The 19911-nt window shown below is 44.1% G+C and overlaps 1 protein-coding gene across 2 annotated transcripts in view; it reads right to left on the reverse strand.

The window, feature by feature from the left end:
- LOC121269068 (echinoderm microtubule-associated protein-like 6) overlaps positions 1-19911 on the reverse strand; it is a 738052-nt gene that overhangs the window by 279999 nt on the left and 438142 nt on the right. The window contains exon 11 of one of the 2 annotated variants that reach the window (XM_041173516.1): positions 9703-9836. In XM_041173516.1, coding sequence (XP_041029450.1) covers positions 9703-9836 — 134 coding nt within the window. Of the gene's footprint in view, positions 1-9671; positions 9837-19911 lie in introns of both variants that reach the window. The other variant, XM_041173508.1, reaches the window with a different exon arrangement.

Raw genomic sequence — 19911 nt, forward strand, 5'->3', positions numbered from 1 at the left:
GAGGAACCCCTGCAGTGATGTCCTGGAGCTGAGATGACTGACCTCCAACAACCACAACCATCTTCCTTTGTGCTAGGTATGACTCCAACCAGCGGAGAGCTTTTCCCCTGATTCCCATTGACTCCAGTTTTGCTAGGGCTCCTTGATGCCACACTCAGTCAAATGCTGCCTTGATGTCAAGGACAGTCACTCTCACCTCACCTTGGGCTCAGTTCTTTTGTCCATGTTTGAACCAAGGCTTTAATGAGGTCAGGAGCTGAGTGGCCCTGGCGGAACCCAAACTGGGCGTCAGTGAACAGGTTATTGCTAAGCAAGTTGATAGCACTGTTGATATCCTCTTCCAGTACTTTACTGATGATGGAGAGTAGACTGATGGGGTGGTAATTGGCCAGGTTGGATTTGTCCTGCTTTTTATGTACAGGCCATACCTGGGCAATTTTCCACATAGCTGAGTAGATGCCAATGTTGTAGCTGTACTGGAACAGCTTGGCTAGGGGTGTGGCAAGTTCTGGAGTGCAAGTCTTCAGTCCTATTGCCAGAATGTTACCAAGGCCCATAGCCTTTGCAGTGTCCAGTGCCTTCAGCCATTTCTTGATATCACGTGGAGTGAATCGAATTGGCTGAAGACTAGCATCTGTGAAGCTGGGGACCTCCAGAGGAGACTGAGATGGATCAACCACTCGGCACTTCTGGCTGAAGATCGTTGCGAACGCTTCAGCCTTATCTTTTGCACTGCTGTGCTGGGGTCCTCCATCATTGAGGATGGGGATATTTGTGGAGCCACCTCCTCCAGTAAGTTGTTTAATTGTCCACCACCATTTATGATTGGATGTGGCAAGACTGCAGAGTTTAGATCTGATCCGTTGATTGTGGGATCGCTTAGCTCTGTCTATCACTTGCTGCTTATGCTGTTTGGCATGCAAGCAGTCTTGTTTTATAGCTTCACCAGGCTGACATCTCATTTTTAAATATGCCTGGTTCTGCTCCTGGCATGCGCTCCTGCACTCTTCATTGAACCAGGGTTGATCCCTTGGCTTGATGGTAATGGTAGAGTGATGGATATGCCGGGCCATGAAGTTACACATTATGCTCGAGTGCATTTCTGCTGCTGCTGATGACCCATAGCACCTCATGGATGCCCAGCCTTGAGTTGCTAGATTCGTTTGAAATCTATTCCATTAAGCATGGTGGCAGTGCCACACAATATCTTCAATGTGAAGGCAGGACTTCATCTCCACAGTGGCTGTGCGGTGACCACTCCTACCGATACTGTCATGGACAGATGCATCTGCGGCAGGCAGGCTGGTGAGGATGAGTATGTTTTTCCCTCTTGATGGTTCCCTCACCACCAGCCACAGACCCAGTCTAGTAGCTATGTCATTTTAGGACTTGGCCAGCTCAGTCAGTAGTGTGCTACTGAGCCACTCTTGGTGTTGGACATTGAAGTCCCCTATCCAAAGGACATTCTGCACCTGTGCTACCCTCAGTGCTTCCTCCAAGTGATGTTCAACTTGGAGGGGCACTGATTCATCAGCTGAGGGAAGGCGGTATGTTTAGTACCAGCAGGAGGAAGTTTCCTTGCCCATGTTTGACCTGATGCCATGAGCCTTCATGGGGTCTGGAGTCGATGTTGAGGACTCCCAGAGCAACTCGCTCCCGACTGTATACCACTGTGCCGGCCACCTCTGCCACATACCCAGGGATGGTGATGTTGGAGTCTGGGACATTATCTATAACGTATGATTCCATGAGAATCATATTATCAGGCTGTTGCTTGATTAGTCTGTGAGACAGCTCTCCTAATTTTGGCACTCGCCCTCAGATATTAGTGAGGAGGACTTTGCAAGGTTGATAGGGCTGCAATTGCTGTTGTTGTTTCCGGTGCCTAGGTCGATGCTGGGTGGTCTGTTCAGTTTCATTACTTTTTTGTGTCTTTGTAGCAGTTTGTTACAACTGAGTGGCTTGCTAGGTTATTTCAGAGGGCATTTAAAAGTCAAGCACATTGCTGTGGGTCTGGAGTCACATGTAGGCCAGACCAGGTAAGAACAACAGATTTCCTTCCCTAAAGATCATTAGTGAACAGATGGGTTTTTACAACAATCGACAATGGTTTCACAGTCATCATTGGACTTTTAATTCCTGATTTTTTATTGAATTCAAATTCCACCATCTGCTGTGGCCCCAAAGCATTACCCAGGGTCTCTAGTCCAGTGACAATACCGTTACGCCATTGTAGATTAATTAGGGGATTTAGAAGTTATCATAGTACCAATTGGTAGATCTATATATGTGCTTAAAATTATTTCTTCTATTAACAAAGTTTTAATTTAGTTTTGTAAGAAACCTATAAGACTTGGTGGCCTTTTTACTGAATACTAAGCCCACATCTCGAAAAAAGTACAAATTGCAAAATAGTTGTGGCAGCTGCTTCAAGTTTCCCTCTGGATTTGGTGAGCTTGGTATTTACCTTTGGGTGTGCCATAACATCCTATGAATTGGAGGCAGAGTTTGAGATTGCATATGGTGCCACATTTGTGCTGGAAATGTTGATGATGCATTTGTGAGATCTAACGTTGTTGTATCAAGTATTTAAAAAGTGAAATTTATCGATTCTATTGAAATACTATTTGTTTGTTAATGAATGCTTGATTTTATTTTGATTTTGGGATTGTTACAACAAAAGTTTTGAAAAGTGAAACCTTGTCCATCGGTTCCTTTTGTTTGGGGGTCCCCTTCTCTTCAGATTATTTGTCTCTACAGGGAGTGTAACACTTTATTGAACCAAATTAGTGGCAATAACTGTCATGCATTGGAGCTATATGCCACTTAATTAACTGTCTGGTCTATTCAACTGTGCCTGATCACTCTTTCTGAATAAGCCAATCACTGAACAGACTAATTTTTGCCCTATGTAATAAAAACAAAAAGTGCTGAAATTACTCAGCAGGTCTAGCAGCATCTGTGCAGAGAGAAACAGAGTTAATGGGCTGGATTTTGGCATCCCAATGTGGGGAAAACATGCACCAGGCAGGAGGTGGAATTGGGGGAGGTGGTGGGGAGACATGAATTCTGAAACTGCCAACTGATTCCTGTCAGCTACCATTCTGACTGGCTTGGGAAATGTGGTGGGTCACAACCTGACACACAGGTCACGATCAGACATCAAGACTTCAATGTTGCTGCCTACCTCAATTTTGTATTTCCTGAAGTTTGAAATTTTCAGTGAGGCACAGGGGGGAGGGGTGGTGGGGGTGATTTCTGAAGCTTGTGTGAACCACGTCAGGTCAGAGGGTTCATGAACCATGGGGGAAGCCTGTTCTGGAGTTGGGAACCTTTTGACAGGTAGGTTTAAAAGCTATTGTCAACTTCACTTCTTAATTAGTTACTGTATGATAATACATATATGTTTTTAATGTAGTGATTGATGAAAAATGTTTGTTCTTAAAAGGTAGGTGGCCATTAAATTGACCAGCATAGTGCAGTATTGAAATTCAGATTTTAACCTGTCATTTGGACCCAGTGTTTCAATTTTATATTGATTCACAGTCTAGCCTTCCATTGAGCTTTTGAAACAGTGGAAAAGATGACCATCTGTTCAGGCTATTTCAAAAGGCTTTAATGTATTCAGCCCAACCATCTGCCCAGCAATTAAAGCAGTGGAACAGATGGCCATCTGCTCAGGCTACTTAAAAATACTTTGATCTTTTCAGCCCACCTATCTTTTCCACTCCTTATAACATTTTAATATATTCAGCTCTGCAGGCTTTGTTGACACAGCTGTGCAATGGAATCCCATTATAATGTTTGGCTGAGCTCCAAACTCTAGTAACAGGTTTAAATCAGCATGAGTTATTGATAGAGATGTCAAGAGGATTGTGAACTTTGTTTTTATTGACAGTTTTATGAGCAATTATTGGCTTATTTTCTTTTGAGGTTTTTTGTATGCCTGCATGTTTATTTTGATATATGTATGACCACTTGAAAGGATTATCTTTAAGTGACATTTGAATGGCCATGTGCTTGAGTTCCTCAGAGGATTAAGGTATTTTGAAGAGGTTTTTGAATGTTTGTTTAATTTGACAGTTTCATGAGTATCTCAAAGACTTCCTAATGTCATTATAGGGTTCATGAGTTCTGTCCATAGTGGATACTGGGTAAGTGGGCACGGGGGTTATGGAGGGTGCATGAGGTGTTGGAGGGGGCATGCTGATTAGGTAGGGTGTGAGGGCATATGGTACCTAACACTCATGTACACTGGGCCACTGTCCCAGTGACCAGAGGTAGGCCTTCTAGCCTGCCCACCTCAGCTGCTCGCCTCCCCTTGGGCCTACTTCTGGAGGCAGCATCCCCAACCCCAACCCAGCCCAGTCCTATCCTGCCATGAAAATAGTGTGGACAGGCACTGCAATTCAGGAGGCGAGATCGCAACATCGAGAAATGGCCCAACTCTCAAATTTCACCTTGAAGGGAAAAATTTGGCCCAACATTTCAGATTGATGACCTTTCATCATTTGTCCCTGTTACAACTATCTTTCTTCTGATGCTTGATCCATGGTTAGGCCAAGTTGTATTGCAAAGTTGCATAGGACAGGAGTGACTTGCCAGGTGACAATTCAATCCTGTCGTAACCTTAACAGAGCCATTACTGTCTTGGACGAGGCACCCAAAACTGGATGTAAGATTATGCACATGTTTCTGAGAAATCTTAGTCTCTGCCTGCAGATATTTCAGAAAACGTCCAGAAATAGCTTTAAGCACGTGGATAGTTACATAAAAATTAGTTGGAACATAGAAAATATTAACGTATTTGTCTGAAAATACTTGATTTTATTCACCCCTATATCTTACAGATAGAGTTATACTCATGGGATACCTATAGCTGCTTGGAAATGAGTACATTAATAAGATTCACTGGGCAAATAAAATAGAATTAGGAAGGCGAAAGGTATGTTGGCCTTCATCGCAAGGGGATTTGAGTATTTGAGTACAGGAGCAAACATATCTTGCTGAAATTGTATAGAGCCTTGGTGAGACAACACCTGGAGTATTGTGTACAGTTTTGGTCACCTTATCTAAGGAAAGATATACTTGCCGTAGAGGGAATGCAATGGAGGTTCACCAGACTAATCCCTGGGTTGGTGGGATTGTCTTATGAGGAAAGATTGAGGAAACTGGGCCTCTATTCTCGAGAGTTTTGAAGAATGAGAGGTGATCTCGTTGAAACTTACAAAATTCTTATAGGGCATGACATGTGAATAGTATGGTTCTCCTGGCTGGTCAGTCCAAAATCAGGGGACACAGCCTCAGAATAAGGGGCAAGCCAGTTAAGACCGAGATGAGGAGGAATTTCTACTCTCAGAGGGTGGTGAATCTTTAGAATTCTCTACCCCAGAGGGTTGAGGAAGCTCAATCACTGAGCAATGATCTGTACATTTGTGGAACCTTGTTGACCATGCTCTGATTGCATGCTGTAACATGGAAGAGGCAGTACGCTGTGTTGCTTTCAGTAGTGATAGATCACAGCTTGCTCTAGGAATGAAGGCTGGTTCATTTACTGTATTTAGAGTCAGGTAAGAAAACATTTTCTTCATTACCTCCCACTAAAAGTAAAGAACAAACACAAATGAGATTCCATGGATGAATAAAGAAACAAGAGAACAATTGAGGGTTAGGAAAGAGGCATACATTAAGTACATAGAAAGCAGAGGAGTGCAGGATAACAGAGAATACAAAGACATTAGGAGAAAAGTTTTAAAAATACAATTTGGGAGACAAAGAGAAACTATGAAATTGAATTATTAAGAACCATCAAACAAAGGAGTAAAATATTTTACAGGCACATCAATAAAAAGAGGAAGACTGGTATGGGAATAGGATCATTAAAAGATGGGTGGAATAATATCATAGGCAGGTGAGGAATAGTCAATACTGAAGACAAATAAAAAAAAATAATAAACTTGCAGAATGGGCAAATAATGGCAAATGAAGTTCAGCATAGATAAATGTGAGGTAGTGCATTTTGGTAAGAAGAATTAGGGAGGTCTTGGGATCTTGGAGTACAAATACATCAATAATTAAAAGTTTCTCCACAGGTTGGCAAGGTTAGGAATAAGCGAATCAAGCACTAGGTTTGATTTTACAGAGATAGAAAAGTAGGGAAGATTTGCTAAACCTATATTTGACCTTTGTTAGACCATACTTAAAGTACTGTGTGCAGTTTTGGTTGCCATATTATAAAAAGGATAAAGCGACAGTGGTGAGGATACAGAGAAGGTTTACAAGGATGATAGCAGAAATGTGTGGGTATACAATTCAGGAAAGGATTGACAGGCTGGTTCTCTTCTCTCTTGAGAAAAGAAGGCTGAGGAGTAACCTAACAGAAGTATTTAAAATTATGAAAGCTTTTGATTAAGTGAATTAGAGCGAGAGTGTTTCCTTATGTAGAAGAACATAACAAGAGATCACCAATATAGGATAGTCACTAACAAATCTAATAGGGAATTAAGAAGAAACTTCCCCCAAAGAATGATGAGAATGTGGAACTTGTTATCACAGAGTGGTTGCAGTGCATTGAATAGATGCATTTAAGGGCAAATTAGACAAGCGTATGAGGGAGAAGAGTTACCATGGTAAGTTTAGATGAGAAAAGGTGGGAGGAAGCTCAAGGGGAGCATGAACACTGGCATGGACTGGTTGGGCTGAATGGCCATATATACCATATACTGATAGATTTTTGGATATTAATGATATCAAGGGATCTGGAGACAGTGGGGAAAAATGACTTTGAGGCAGATGATCTGCCAAGATCTGTAAGAATAGCAGAGCAGGCTCAATGAGTTGAATGGCTTACTCCTGCTCCAATGTTCCTAAATAAAAATAGCAGTACAGTTTTAAGAAGCTGGATGGATGGCTTTAAATAAATTTCCTTATCTTCCTGTTTTCAAGATATAGAGTATAGTGGAGGAACAGTGGCCCTCAAACATATACACCAAACACAGGGGGCAATTTTGTGGCCCTCCCGCCCACATATCTGAAGGTGGGGTACACGTAAAATAGAATGGGTGGCCAGGCCACTGCCTACCTGCCCAGCCCTAATCTGTCCCCCATATTACAGTGAGTGGATAAGGCATCAGCCAGCCAGCCTGCCTGCCCTTAGGCCTATTAAGGCCCTTAAGTTGCCAATTAAAGGCCACTTAAAGGCGTTTTTATGCCTCCATCAGAATAATATGGTGGGTGGGGGAAGACAGAGAAAAAGAGTCAGCCCGCTAACTTTCCCAACTTGGACAAAAAGGCAGGAAGTAAAAGGAGTACCTACTTCAAGTGGCCTCCTGTGCCCAATCTTGGGAATCTCCCCCAAGATTGTACCTCATTTTGTGACTCACCCCCACCCCCACCAAAAACCCCAGACTTATGAAGTCTGGCATCAATGTTCTCTTCTTGTCAAGACTCCCTTGTAGTTCCAGCAGTGGCCACTACTACACTCTGGCACTGCTGGGACTTCTGAACTACCAGCCAACAGATTGGCAGCAGCTCGAGCGCGGGTCTTCCTATTCCTCAAGGGCATTTTCAGATCATTAAGGCTATCCCAGTGTATTGTTGCTCTGGAATAACCCTTTTTAAAGTTGACTGGCTTTTTTATTGGGGCTTGGGGTGCCTGCTGCTGGCGGGCTTGAGTGGACAATATGGTGAGAAGGCCAAAATTCGGTTTCACGATGTTGTGAAACCAGTTTGCAATCGTCTGCTCTATCCGCCAATGGTGGGCTGCGTTCCCCAACGTTGGACGTCAGGAACCTCATTGTAATACATCAGCATATCATTATAAGGCCAGCTTGCCAGATTCAACCCTGCCCCCCAGACCCCCCCACCCCCTGCTGGATAGTCTGCCCACATCGGTGGGAAAACACGCTGACGTGTTTCACAACAGCATATATAAGACATGCACTTGGCCGGCTGCACTTCACTCGGGGCTTCAAGGTTTGTTTGCCTACCTTGCTTTGGCCAGCACTTGCAGTCATTGGCACCAGGCTTCACAGACAGCACCACATCACTTTTAGGGGGGCTCACGGGATGTCTCTGCCTACCAGATCAGCCATAGTGGGTGGCTTTTCAATGGCTGCAGGGCAAGGTCTTGCTTGGGGAAGAGGGAGAAATGGCCTCAGGCAAGAGCCTGCAGGATGAGAGCTGTGTTGGGGAATGATGGTATCCCAGGGTGTGTGTTGGGGCGCATGTTGATCTGTGCAAGTGGCCTCAAGATGGTGAGGAATGAGGAGGTAGTCTCCAGAGGAGATGAGGCCAGCTGGACATGTGAGGGTATGTGTGTGAGAATGGATGGTGATGTCCCTTGAGCTGGCAGTGAGTGAGATGCCAGTGAATGCGTGTTGGGCTTGAGTGTGTGAGTTTAGAGTGATTAGATGGCTGCCATACCCAGGCTGCATGGATGAGATGATTCATCCTCTATCTGCATCGGATGGCCAACCTCTTCCGCGCAACACCAGCACTGATCACAACTGCCATCGCCTACCTAACCGGAGTGGCAATGTAGCTGCCCCTTCTGCGGCCAGAGCAGGGGTAGAGAACATCACAGTGGGCTCCACAGCATCCAAAAGGTGCTTGAGGGCTTCCTTGCTGCAGTCCTGGGCTAGAAGCTGTACTTTAAATGTGGTGGCTTGCATGATGATGCAGTGAGGTGAAGACGTGGTGGATGAATGATAGCCTGGCTGCCGTGAGAACAGCGTGTTTCCCGGGTCTGCATAAGTAATATGGCAGGTTTGGAACAATATGGTGTGAAAACCTGCCATCATGCCCGGCGGGTAAATCATAATTTTACCTACCCGCTATTGCACCCGGCCCACTACTGCACTTAATGCAAATCTGGAACAGTTCTGCCCAATGATGTACCTTTACAAGAAAGACGACAACTGAAGGAAAGAAGCACATACTGCAGCACAAATTTTATACAGATCTTTGGCGGCCTTTCCTCAACTGCATGAGAATCTTGTAGGCAGTACACACAGCAGCCATGATATGCTGGTAGTGGAGGTTGTGGATATCTAAGCTGGTAGATGGTGCCGAGCTTTTTGAGTGCTGTTGCAGCTGCATCCATTCAGGCAAGTGGGGAATATTCCATCCTGGCCTGACTTGTGCTTTGTAGGTGGTGCAAAAGCTTTGGGGAGTCAGGAAGTGAGCCATTCACCAAAGAATACCCAGTTTCTGTCCTGCTATAGTAAACATGGAATTTATGCAGCTGGTCCAGTTGATGAAATGCAGCATGTTGATGTTGGGCGATTCAGTGATGAATCAATATCCCCATTGAATATCAAGGGGATATAATTTGCCTTTCCCTTGATGAAGATCTTCATTGTCTGGCACAAATATTACTGCCATTTAGCTCAGGACTGGATGCTGACTGGGTTATCCTGCATGCTGGCATGAACTACTTTATTGTTTGAGGAATTGCAACTGGAGCTGAGAACTGAGCAAGCAACCTCACTTTGACCTTTCTTCTGTCATATGATATAACAGTTGAAGACAGTTGGGCTTAGGACACTATTACACTGAACTCCTACTACGATGTCCTAGGAGTGAGATGGTTGGGCTCCAACAACAAATATAATTATATATAAATACTCCTGCAACATAATATATAGATATTAAAAAAAAGCTTTTCTTACCCCGTGATGTATCGAATCCTCCATTTGACATTCTTTCTGGAATAAATCTCCATTGAAATACAGAGTGATCAGCACCACCTGTGCTAACTGTCCACTGAAAATCATATGACCATCGCACATTGGTCACATGAGCAGAATGTCCAACATATTTACGGAATTTTGCTCCTGAAAATAAGGAAACAGATAACCATGTAGCAAAAATAAAACAGCTGAATATGGTTAATTACATTTCTTTGACGAAACCAAAAGATTTAAAAAAAAAGTTAAAACCTCCAGAAACTAGAAAACTCAAACTGTAAAAAAAAATTAATACTTAGAAAGAAAAGATGTTTTAGATTGTAGCACTTAAGTTATCAATGCAAGAGAAGTGAAACTCTTTATAGAAATAGAAAAGATTTGGCAGAAGAATGAAGGATTTCTAATCAATCAATACACACTTCTGAATTGCAGTGAGATTGAGTTCACATAGTTGATTTTGATAATGAAAGCTGCTGAGAAATGAATATATTACAAAATAGTTTCACAGATGTCATCATGAATCAAAACCTCTGATTAGATAAGAATGTGCTTTGGTACCACATTTTTATTTCTGGTACCATGCATTTTTATTTCTAAAGCGTTATTCTGAAGATAAGCTTCAGATAAAGCCCTTAGCATTGCCCCATTGATGTTCATACATTTGCATCTTGGCATCTAGCTTGACACCCAAAAGAATCTAAATAATGATAGAGTAAACAAACTAATGTATTCAAGGTAGACGATCATAGAAGATCATTGTTACAACTACCTGCCTGCCCAATTAACCCCTTTCGATCATGTAAAATATCACAAAGGGACTTTAGAAAAAATGCTCAGATAGAGAATGGTTGGAGTAAGGAATTCTCAACCACAATCTATTGTTGAAGCAGTGTCTGTAAATTATTTTAAAGGACAATTAGAAAGTTCTTGAAGAGAGAAATATCAGAGGGTACGGGATGCAAGATTAGAGTGAAATTAGATTAGGTGGATCAAACATCAAAAACACCAGAACAGACATGATGGAACAAATTGCCTGTTCCTGTGAAGTAACAGCCTATGATTTTCAGGGATCAAAGTCCTTGTTTATGAATACAGAAGTAGGGAGTTCATTTTAAACTTATACCAAGCTTTGGTTAGACCACAGAGATAAAAACAAAAAACTGCAGATGCTGGAAATTCAAAACAAAAACAGAATTACCTGGAAAAACTCAGCAGGTCTGGCAGCATCGGCGGAGAAGAAAAGAGTTGACGTTTTGAGTCCTCATGACCCTTCAACAGTTCTGAGAACTCGAAACGTCAACTCTTTTCTTCTCTGCCGATGCTGCCAGACCTGCTGTGTTTTTCCAGGTAATTCTGTTTTTGTTTTGGTTAGACCACGTTTGGAGAACTGCAGTTCTGGTCTCCATATTACAAAACAAAGTTACTGAAGCATGATAGAAAGTGCAGAAATAGTTTACAAGGTTGTTACCAGAATTAAGAGGGTGAAACTATCAAGAATAATTGAGCAGGTTGGAGTCCTTTTTTCTGGAATAGGGTTGCCTCAGAAGAGGCCTAACTGAGGAATTTAAAATTGTGGAAGGATTCAAAAGGGTTGATGTGAAGAAACTGCTTCCATGCGCTGCCAAAGGCATAGTAGATCATAGAAACTAGGAGCAGGAGTCGGCCATTCGGCCCTTTGAGCCTGCTCCACCATTCATTCTGATCATAGCTGATTATCCAACTCAATAGTCTGCTCCCGCTTTCACCCCATGTCCTTTGATCCCTTTCACCCCAAGAGCTATATCTAACTCCTTCTTGAAAACATACAATGTTTTGGCCTCAACTACTTTCAGTGGTAACGAATTCCACAGGCTCACCACTCTCTGGGTGAAGAAATTTCTCCTCATCTCAGTCCTAACTGGTCTACCCCATATCCTCAGACTGTGACCCCTGGTTCTGGACTCCCCCACCATCGGGAACATCCTTCCTGCATCTACCCTGTCTAGTCCTGTTAGAATTTTATAGGTTTCTGTGAGAATCCCCCCTCATTCTTCAGAACTCCAGCGAACATAATCCTAATTGACTCAATCTCTCCTCATATGTCAGTCCTGTCAGCCCAGGAATCAGTCGGGAAAATCTTCACTGTGCTCCCTCTATAGCAAGTACATCCTTCCTCAGATAAGGAGACCAAAACTGCACACAATATTCCAGGTGTGGTCTCACCAAGGCCCTGTACAATTGCAGCAAGACATCCCTGTTCCTGTACTTGAATCCTTTGGCTATGAAGGCCAACATACCATTTGCCTTCTTTACCGCCTGCTGCACCTGCATGCTTACCTTCAGCGACTGGTGTACGAGGACACCCAGGTCTCGTTGCACATTCCCCTCTCTCAATTTGTAGCCATTCAGATAAGCATCTCTGCATCCTCCTCACAGCTCACCCTCCCACCCAGCTTTGTGTCATCTGCAAATTTAGAGATATTACATTTAATTCCCTCATCTAAATCATTAATATATATTGTGAATAACTGGGATCCCAGCACCTATCCCTGCGGTACTTGACTAGTCATTGTCTGCCATTCGGAAAAAAACCCGTTTATTCCTACTCTTTGTTTCCTGTCTGCCAACCAGTTTTCTATCCATCTCAATATACTACCCCCAATCCCATGCGCTTTAATTTTACACGCTAATCTCTCATGTGGGACTTCGTCGAAAGCCTTCTGAAAGTCTAAATAAACCACATCCACTGGCTCCCCCTCAAGAACTCTACTAGTTACATCCTCGAAAAATTCCAGTAGATTTGTCAAGCATGATTTCCCTTTCATAAATCCATGCTGACTCTGTCCGATTCTGCCACTGTTTTCCACGTGCTCAGCTATTAAATCTTATATAATAGAGTCTAGAATTTTCCTCACTACCAACGTCAGGCTGACTGGTCTATAATTTTGTTTTCTCTCTGCCTCCCTTTTTAAATAGTGGGTTTACATTAGCTACCCTCCAATCTGTAGGAACTGTTCCAGAGTTTATCGAATTTCAGAAGATGACCACCAATGCATCCACTATTTCTATTTAAGTACTCTGGGATGTAGATTATCAGGCCCTGGGGATTCATTGGCCTTCAATCCCATCAATTTCCCCAACACCATTTCCCTACCAATACTAATTTCTTTCAGTTCCTCCCTCTCACTAAACCCTGTGTTCCCCAACATTTCTGGTATGTTATTAGTGCCCTCCTTTGTGAAGAGAGGACCAAAGTATGTATTTAGCTGGTCAGCCATTTCTTTGTTCCCCATTATAAATTCCCCTGTTTCTGACTGTAAGGGACCTACATTTGTCTTCACCAATCTTTTTCTCTTCACATACCTATAGAAATTTTTACAATCAGTTTTTATGTTCCCTGCAAGCTTACTCTCGTACTCTATTTTCCCCTTCTTAATGAATCCCTTGGTCCTCATTTGCTGAATTCTAAACTGCTCCCAATCCTCAGGTCTGTTGTTTTTTCTGGCCAATTTGTATGCATCTTCCTTGCATCTAATACTATGGCTAATTTCCCTTACAAACCATTGTAAGCCATGGTTTGGCCACCTTTCCTGTTTTACTCTTGCGCCAGACAGGAATAAATAATTGTTGCAGTTCACCCATGAGCTCTTTGAATGTTTGCCATTGCCTTTCAACCATCATCCCTTTAAGTAACGTTTCCCAATCCATCATAGACAACTCGCGCCTCATACCATCGAAGTTTCCTTTATTAAGATTGAGGACCTAAGTCTCAGAATCAACTACGTCACTTTCCATCTTTGATGAAGAATTCTATCATATTATCATCCCAATCGCCCTCGTACAACTAGATTGCCAATTATTCCTTTCTCATTACACATTACCCAGTCGAGGATCAATTGGCTTACTTCTGTGCTACATTGGATTGTGATCAGTCCAAAACAAGGGGACATTAATATTAAATAGTCACTAATGGATCAATAACGAGTTCAGGAGGAAATTTTTTTACACAGCTGTGAAAATGTGGAACTCGTTGCCACGTAAAATGGCTGAAGCAGACAGCATTGGTACATTTGAAGAAAGCCCTTGATGCATAAATGTGGGAGAAGGAAATGCAGAGATAAGGGGACAGAGTGGGAAGAAGTAATTAGAATGGGAGGAGCATTGGAACTGTATTTTTATTTTCTAAGACCTGCGAATTGGTGTTGCTTCTGAGTGATCTGGGCTTCCCCATGATGCAGCCACCAAAACTGCCTGGAGCTCATTATAATAAATGGTAATGAAGTAGACAGGCATTGAAGTGGCTTAAACCCATGACTTGTGGCTCCAATAAACAAAAATTAACACAGCACATAATAAAAGAAGTATACGAGTTGACAGCATCAATTGGTGGTTGTGCCTTCCTTCGGAGCCTCCAGTGATGACTGGATTTGCAAGAAATATTTTGGAGTAGCTTTTGTCCTTTGTAGCTGAAGACAGCTGACCTTGCATCTGTTAGACTTAGAGTCTGAGATTGAACAATATATTATTCCTACCAATTAATTCACAGGTGATAAACAGCATGCTTCAACAATATGATTATAGAAGAGCTGTGTTAAATTCTGGATGAAAACTTGCAAACAAGAGGTGATGGTTAGATTCTCTCTTGTTGGAGATGGTCAGTGCCTGGCACTTGTGTGGCGCAAACGTTACTTGCCACTTGTCAGCCCAAACCTGGATATTGTCCAGGTCTTGCCGCATATGGGCATGGACTGCTTCAATATCTGAGAAGTCGCAAATGGTGCTGAACACTGTGCAATTATCCCCACTTCTGAACTTATGATGGAGGGAAGGTCATTGATGCAGCAGCTGAAGATGGTTGGGGCAAAGACACAACCCTGAGGAACTCCTGCAGTGATGTCCTGGAACTAAGATGATTGATCTCCAACAACCACAACCATCTTCCTTTGTGCCAGGTATGACTCCAACCAGTGGAGACCTTTCCCCCTGATTCCCATTGACTCCAGTTTTGCTACTGCTTCTTGATGCCACATTCAGTCAAATACTGCCTTGATGTCAAGGGCAGTCACTCTCTCTTCACCTCTGGAGTTCAGCTATTTTGTCCATGCTTGAACCAAGGCTGTAAAGAGGTCAGGAGTTTAGTGACCTTGGAGGGACCCAAACTGAGCATCAGTGAGCAGGTTATTACTAAGCAAGTGCCACTTGATAGCACTGTTGATGACCCCTTCCATCACTTTATTGATGATCAAGAGTAGACTGATGAAGCAGTAATTGGCTGGATTGGATTTGTCCTGCTTTCTGTGGACGGGACATACATGGGCATTTTTCCACATTGCCGGGTAGATGCCAGTGTTGTAACTGCAATGGAACAGCTTGGGAGCACAAGTCTTTAGTACTATTGTCGGAATATGGTCAGGGCCCATAGCTTTTGCAGTATCCAATGCCTTCAGCTGTTTCTTGATATCACAAGGGGTAATTCGAATTGGCTGAGGACTGACGATGCTGGGGACCTCCGGAGGAGGCCAAGGAGGATCATCCACTCAGCATTTCTGGCTGAAGGTTATTGCAAATGCTTCAGCCTTATCTTTTGTAGTGTCAGTTGAGGCTCTCCAGGGGAAAATCATCGTATGCAAGAGATGGAAAAAGGGAGGATGGGACCCCTTTTCAAAACAGTAGTTTCCGTACTCAGTTAAGTTTTTAAAGATCCAAATCTTTCAGTGAGTGAGTGAGTTAGTGAATGGGTGAGTGGATGAATGAGTGAATAGGTGAATGGGTGAGTGAATGAATAGGTAGTTGGGTAAATGGCGTGTGGCCAGGCAGGCGAGTGGGTAGGCAGGAAAGTGCGTGAGTGGGTAGATGGGTAGAGAGTGAATGGGTAGGTGAGTTGGTGGGTTAAGTGGGTAGAGGTGGACGAGTGGGTGGGTGGGAGGATGGGTGTGTGGGTGAGTGAGTGGGTAGTTGGGTCAGGGTGTAGTTGGCTGGTTACTCGGGTCGAGTCAAGGGGTAGGTGGGTGGTCAGGGTGGTAATGGGGGATTACTTAGAAGGTTGGGGCGTAGTCGGGTTTGGTCCGGTTGTAGTTGGGTCGGGGAGTTACTGGGGTGTTCGGGTCTGGTCAGGAGGGAAGCCAGATGGTTGGGAGTATAGTCGGTTGGACAGGGGATTAGTCAGGTTAGATCGGGGGGGACATAGCTGGGTGGTCAGGGGTTAGACAAGTCTGGTTGGGTAGTGGTCGAGAGAGATAGTCAGGTGGTTGTTGGGTGGGGTGGGGGGATGCTGGTGTTTGGTTGTGATGCTCAGTTGAGCTATCTTGGATAATCACTGAGTTAGACCAGGAATTAAACTTACATTTCCCAGGTAAGTACGCAAGTAAGTCCCGTGGATCTGGCCCAAGTTGCCGCCCTGAGCAAAGGGTGGGTGACATTTGCAGAGACAGCCAGGAATTGCAAATCAGCCCATCAGAAGTTGAAACATCCCCAGTAATTTCCACATTTGTCTATGCACCAGGACTTCCACAGGATTCCAATACATGTCCCATCTCTGACGATCTGGAGACTGGAAGATTTGGGTCCAGGGCTCAAGGTCCAATTTCAGTCAGCGTCGATGCTCAGCACATTGACTCTGCCAACAAAGATTACTGTGACCTGATCTTTTTACACTTTTTCAGCTGTATCTTCTGATCCCAGCTGAAACATCATAGGGTCTGCACAGAATCTCCAAGGGAAGATCATCAGACACAAGAGATGTAAAAAGTGAGGACATAGTTAGGTAGGTTGGTGGATGAGTGGGTAGGTGGGTGCATAGGTAGGTGGTTGAGTGGGAGCATGGATGAGTGGGTAGTTGGGTGGGTTGGTGGGCAAGTGGATAGGTGGGGTGAGTGGATAGATGGGTAAATGTGAGGTGGTGAGGTTGGTGAGGTGGATAATGAGGTAAGTAAGAGGGTAGTTGGGTTGGGATGTAGTCGGGTGGTTGGGGAAGATAGTCAGGTGGTTGGGTGCCTAGTCAGAAGCTGGGATGTTGTTGGGTTTGGACAAGAGGGAGTCGGGATGTTAATCAGGTCTAGTTGCAGGATAGTCAACTGATCAGGGAGGGTAGTTGGGTGGTTGGGGGTCTAGTTAGAAGCTTGGGGTGTTGTTGGGTTGATGGAGGGGTAGTTGAGTGGTCGTTGAGGGGTAGTCGAGTCAAGTCAGATGGTTGGGGTGTACGATTTTTGACTGGTATCTTATAATCCCAGAAGGGTCAGCACAGGCACACCAGGGGAAGATTGTCAAATGCAAGAAAAGACAGAAGAAGGATGACAGTAACTGCCATTTTCAGTTAAGTTTTAAAGATCCAAGTCTTTCAGTAAGTGAGTTAGTAAATGGCTGAAGGGTAAGTGAGTGGATGGGTGAATTGGTAGGTAGATAGGTATGAGGGAGTTGGTGGGTGAGGTGGGCAGGTGGGTGAGTGAGGAGGTGGGTGGGAACCTAGGTGGGTAAGTAGATAGGTGGGTAAGTAGGTAGATGTGTGAATGCTTATGTTTGGTGAGGTAGGTAGGTGGGTGAGTGAGTGATTAGTCAGATCAGGTGTAGTTGGGTAGTTGGTCAGGTAATCGGGTCTAGTCAGGGTGGCGGAGGGTAGTCAAGGAGTTGCTGGGTGGTCAGAGGTCTAGTCATGTGGCGGGGGTTAGTACATTCTGATCAGGAATAGTCAGGTCAGATCAGGCGAGTAGTCGGAAGGTTGGGGATTAGTTGGTGCTTTGGGGTGTAGTCAGGACCTTAGTCAGGTCTGGTTGTGTGGGGAGTCGCAGTGTCGTTGGGGGTAGTCAGTTCTGGTCGAGCAAGGGGGTTTGATTGGCGGGGGGGGAGGGGGCAATTGTGGGAGCTCAGGTGAGTTACCTTAGCTCCCTTGCTAACCACTGAGTATTAAACTAACATTTCCCAGGTGGGTACGTAGGTAAGTCCCACGTATCTGGCGCAGGTCTCTGCCCTGAGCTCAGGGTCAGAGACATTCACAGAGGGTCCCGGGCAGTGTAAATCAGCCCATCAGAAGTTTAAGTTTCCCAGGCAATTTTTACAAATGGCTGTGCTTCAGGACTTCTGCAGGATCCTGACATGCATCTCCTATCTTCTCAACAATCTGGAGACTGGAAGATTTGGGCCCAAGTATCTTTGGACCTCCACAGTTTCCAACATGTAGAATTTTTTAGGTTTAAAGTTGATAACCTTACATTTGCCAAAACTAAAATCCAGTTGTCATAGTTTTACCCATTCTCTTGGCCTTTTAATATATTTTTATAGCTTTATGTTTCTACCTACAATACTGACAGTGCCACCTTCTATCATGGAAAAAATTGGATATCTGCTTCTCTATCTCTTCATCGACGTTTTTAATAAATAGTTAAGAGTTGAGGCCTTCAAACAGATTGCTATTGGACACCATGGACAGAATATAATGCCCTCCCCATGGCGAGTTTGGTAGCGGGGAGTATTTATTAGGCAGAACGGTATCGGGTGGGGACCCCGCCACCTACCTGCCTCCCACCAATTAAGTCCTTGGAAGGAAGGCCCATGGGCGGCCTTCCCACCCCACCACCAATTGTGGTCCTTGCCCACTTAAGGGCCTCATCCCACTGCCACTGATGTTAACCCAGCGGCAGGTAGGGGGCACGCCATGAAGGGTTGCTTCGGTGCTTCCCAGTGAGAATGGGGGTGGTGAGGTCTCTCATTCAAAGGCACTCAGTGCCTGAGTGAAGGACATGGCATTGGAAAGGGAGGGCCCACTGAGAGCTACCCTGCTACCCTTGATGCTGCTCCCCCTCACCACACCCCTCCTCCGGGACCCACATCCCACGGCCTCCCTCCTGCTATCGCTCTCCTTTGGCCTGGGACCCAGTGAAGATATCGGGTGGGTATCAACCGGCAGCAGCCACTGCCTTCCCGGAGAAGCTGCTGTTCAAGAGAGCTGCCGGCCTCTGATTGGCTGACAGCTCTTGGCGGGTGGGATTTCCATCTCCGGGGTCCTCGATCCCAGAAAAGGTCTGTCAAGTGCTTGAGTACCACATGATATGGTGGGCCTTCTGGCCTTCCTCTTTAGCCAATAGATGAGACCCATGTCACCTCCATTAAATATGGCCCACAGTGTCAATTAGAGTATATGGCCATTATTTCTAGTCTGTCACCTGCCACTCAGCTAATTACCGAACCAGGTCAATAATCTGCATCAATTCCATGAGTTTCAACCTTAGTAACAACGGGCAGGATTTTTCAGCTCCGCCCACTGCCGGGATCATCCGGTCCAGCCAAAAGTCAATGGACTTTGGCTGGGCTGCCGAATCTCCCGCGACAGGTCCCGCCACAACGGGGCTGGAAAATCCTGGCCAATATCTTAAGATGGACTTTATTGAGTACCTTCTGCAAGTCCTCATAAAAAAATCCAAAGACGTTCCCCTGTCCATTACTTTAGTCACCTCTTCAAAATAATCAGATTGGTCAGGCATGATCTATTCTTTCCAAATCGTTGCAGGCTCACTCTAATCAGCTAAAAATTGTCATTTTATCATTAATCATACACTCCAGTAATATCTGGATAACAGGTGTTAGGCTAACTGGTCTATAATTACCTGGTTTTCCTCTCTCACCTTTCTTAAATAGCGCTGTGACATGTGCAATTTTCCATCTAAAGGAATGGTTCCAGCATCAATAGAGTTTTGAAAAATTATTAAGGACATCTGCATTGTTCTCACTTACCTCCTTTAAAACCCTAGGTGGAAACCATCTGATTCTGTTGATTACTCATTTTCTTCATTACTGTTATTTTGCTTATGTTAATTTTGGTGAGATCCTGTCTTTAGTCAATAATAGTTTCCTTGGGACGTCCAGCAAACTACCTACTTCTGCAAAGTAATTATTCAACATGTCCACCATTTCCTTATTTTTATTTGCTGGAACACTATTATAAGTTTTCAAAAGGTCCATATTTCCCCTGATCATCCTCCTTTTCAAATATATTTGTAAAAAAAAAATTGTGTTGATTTAGATATCCCTTACAAGACTTTTTTTTATACTCCCCTTTTGTAGTTTTATCTTTTTTGTCACCTTTTGTTATTTTCACCAAGTTTCGTGGTTTTTTTGTTGACCAAGGTTCTTTCATTACACAAATGGAACTCTTGCCCATTAGGACATGGGCAGGTCTTGTATTTACAAATATGTATTTAAACTTCTCCACTGTTCACCTGTAGTTATACCCATTATTACATCCACTGTTGTC

Source organism: Carcharodon carcharias, chromosome 2, assembly GCF_017639515.1.
Source record: "Carcharodon carcharias isolate sCarCar2 chromosome 2, sCarCar2.pri, whole genome shotgun sequence".
Classification (NCBI taxonomy): Eukaryota; Metazoa; Chordata; class Chondrichthyes; order Lamniformes; family Lamnidae; genus Carcharodon; species Carcharodon carcharias.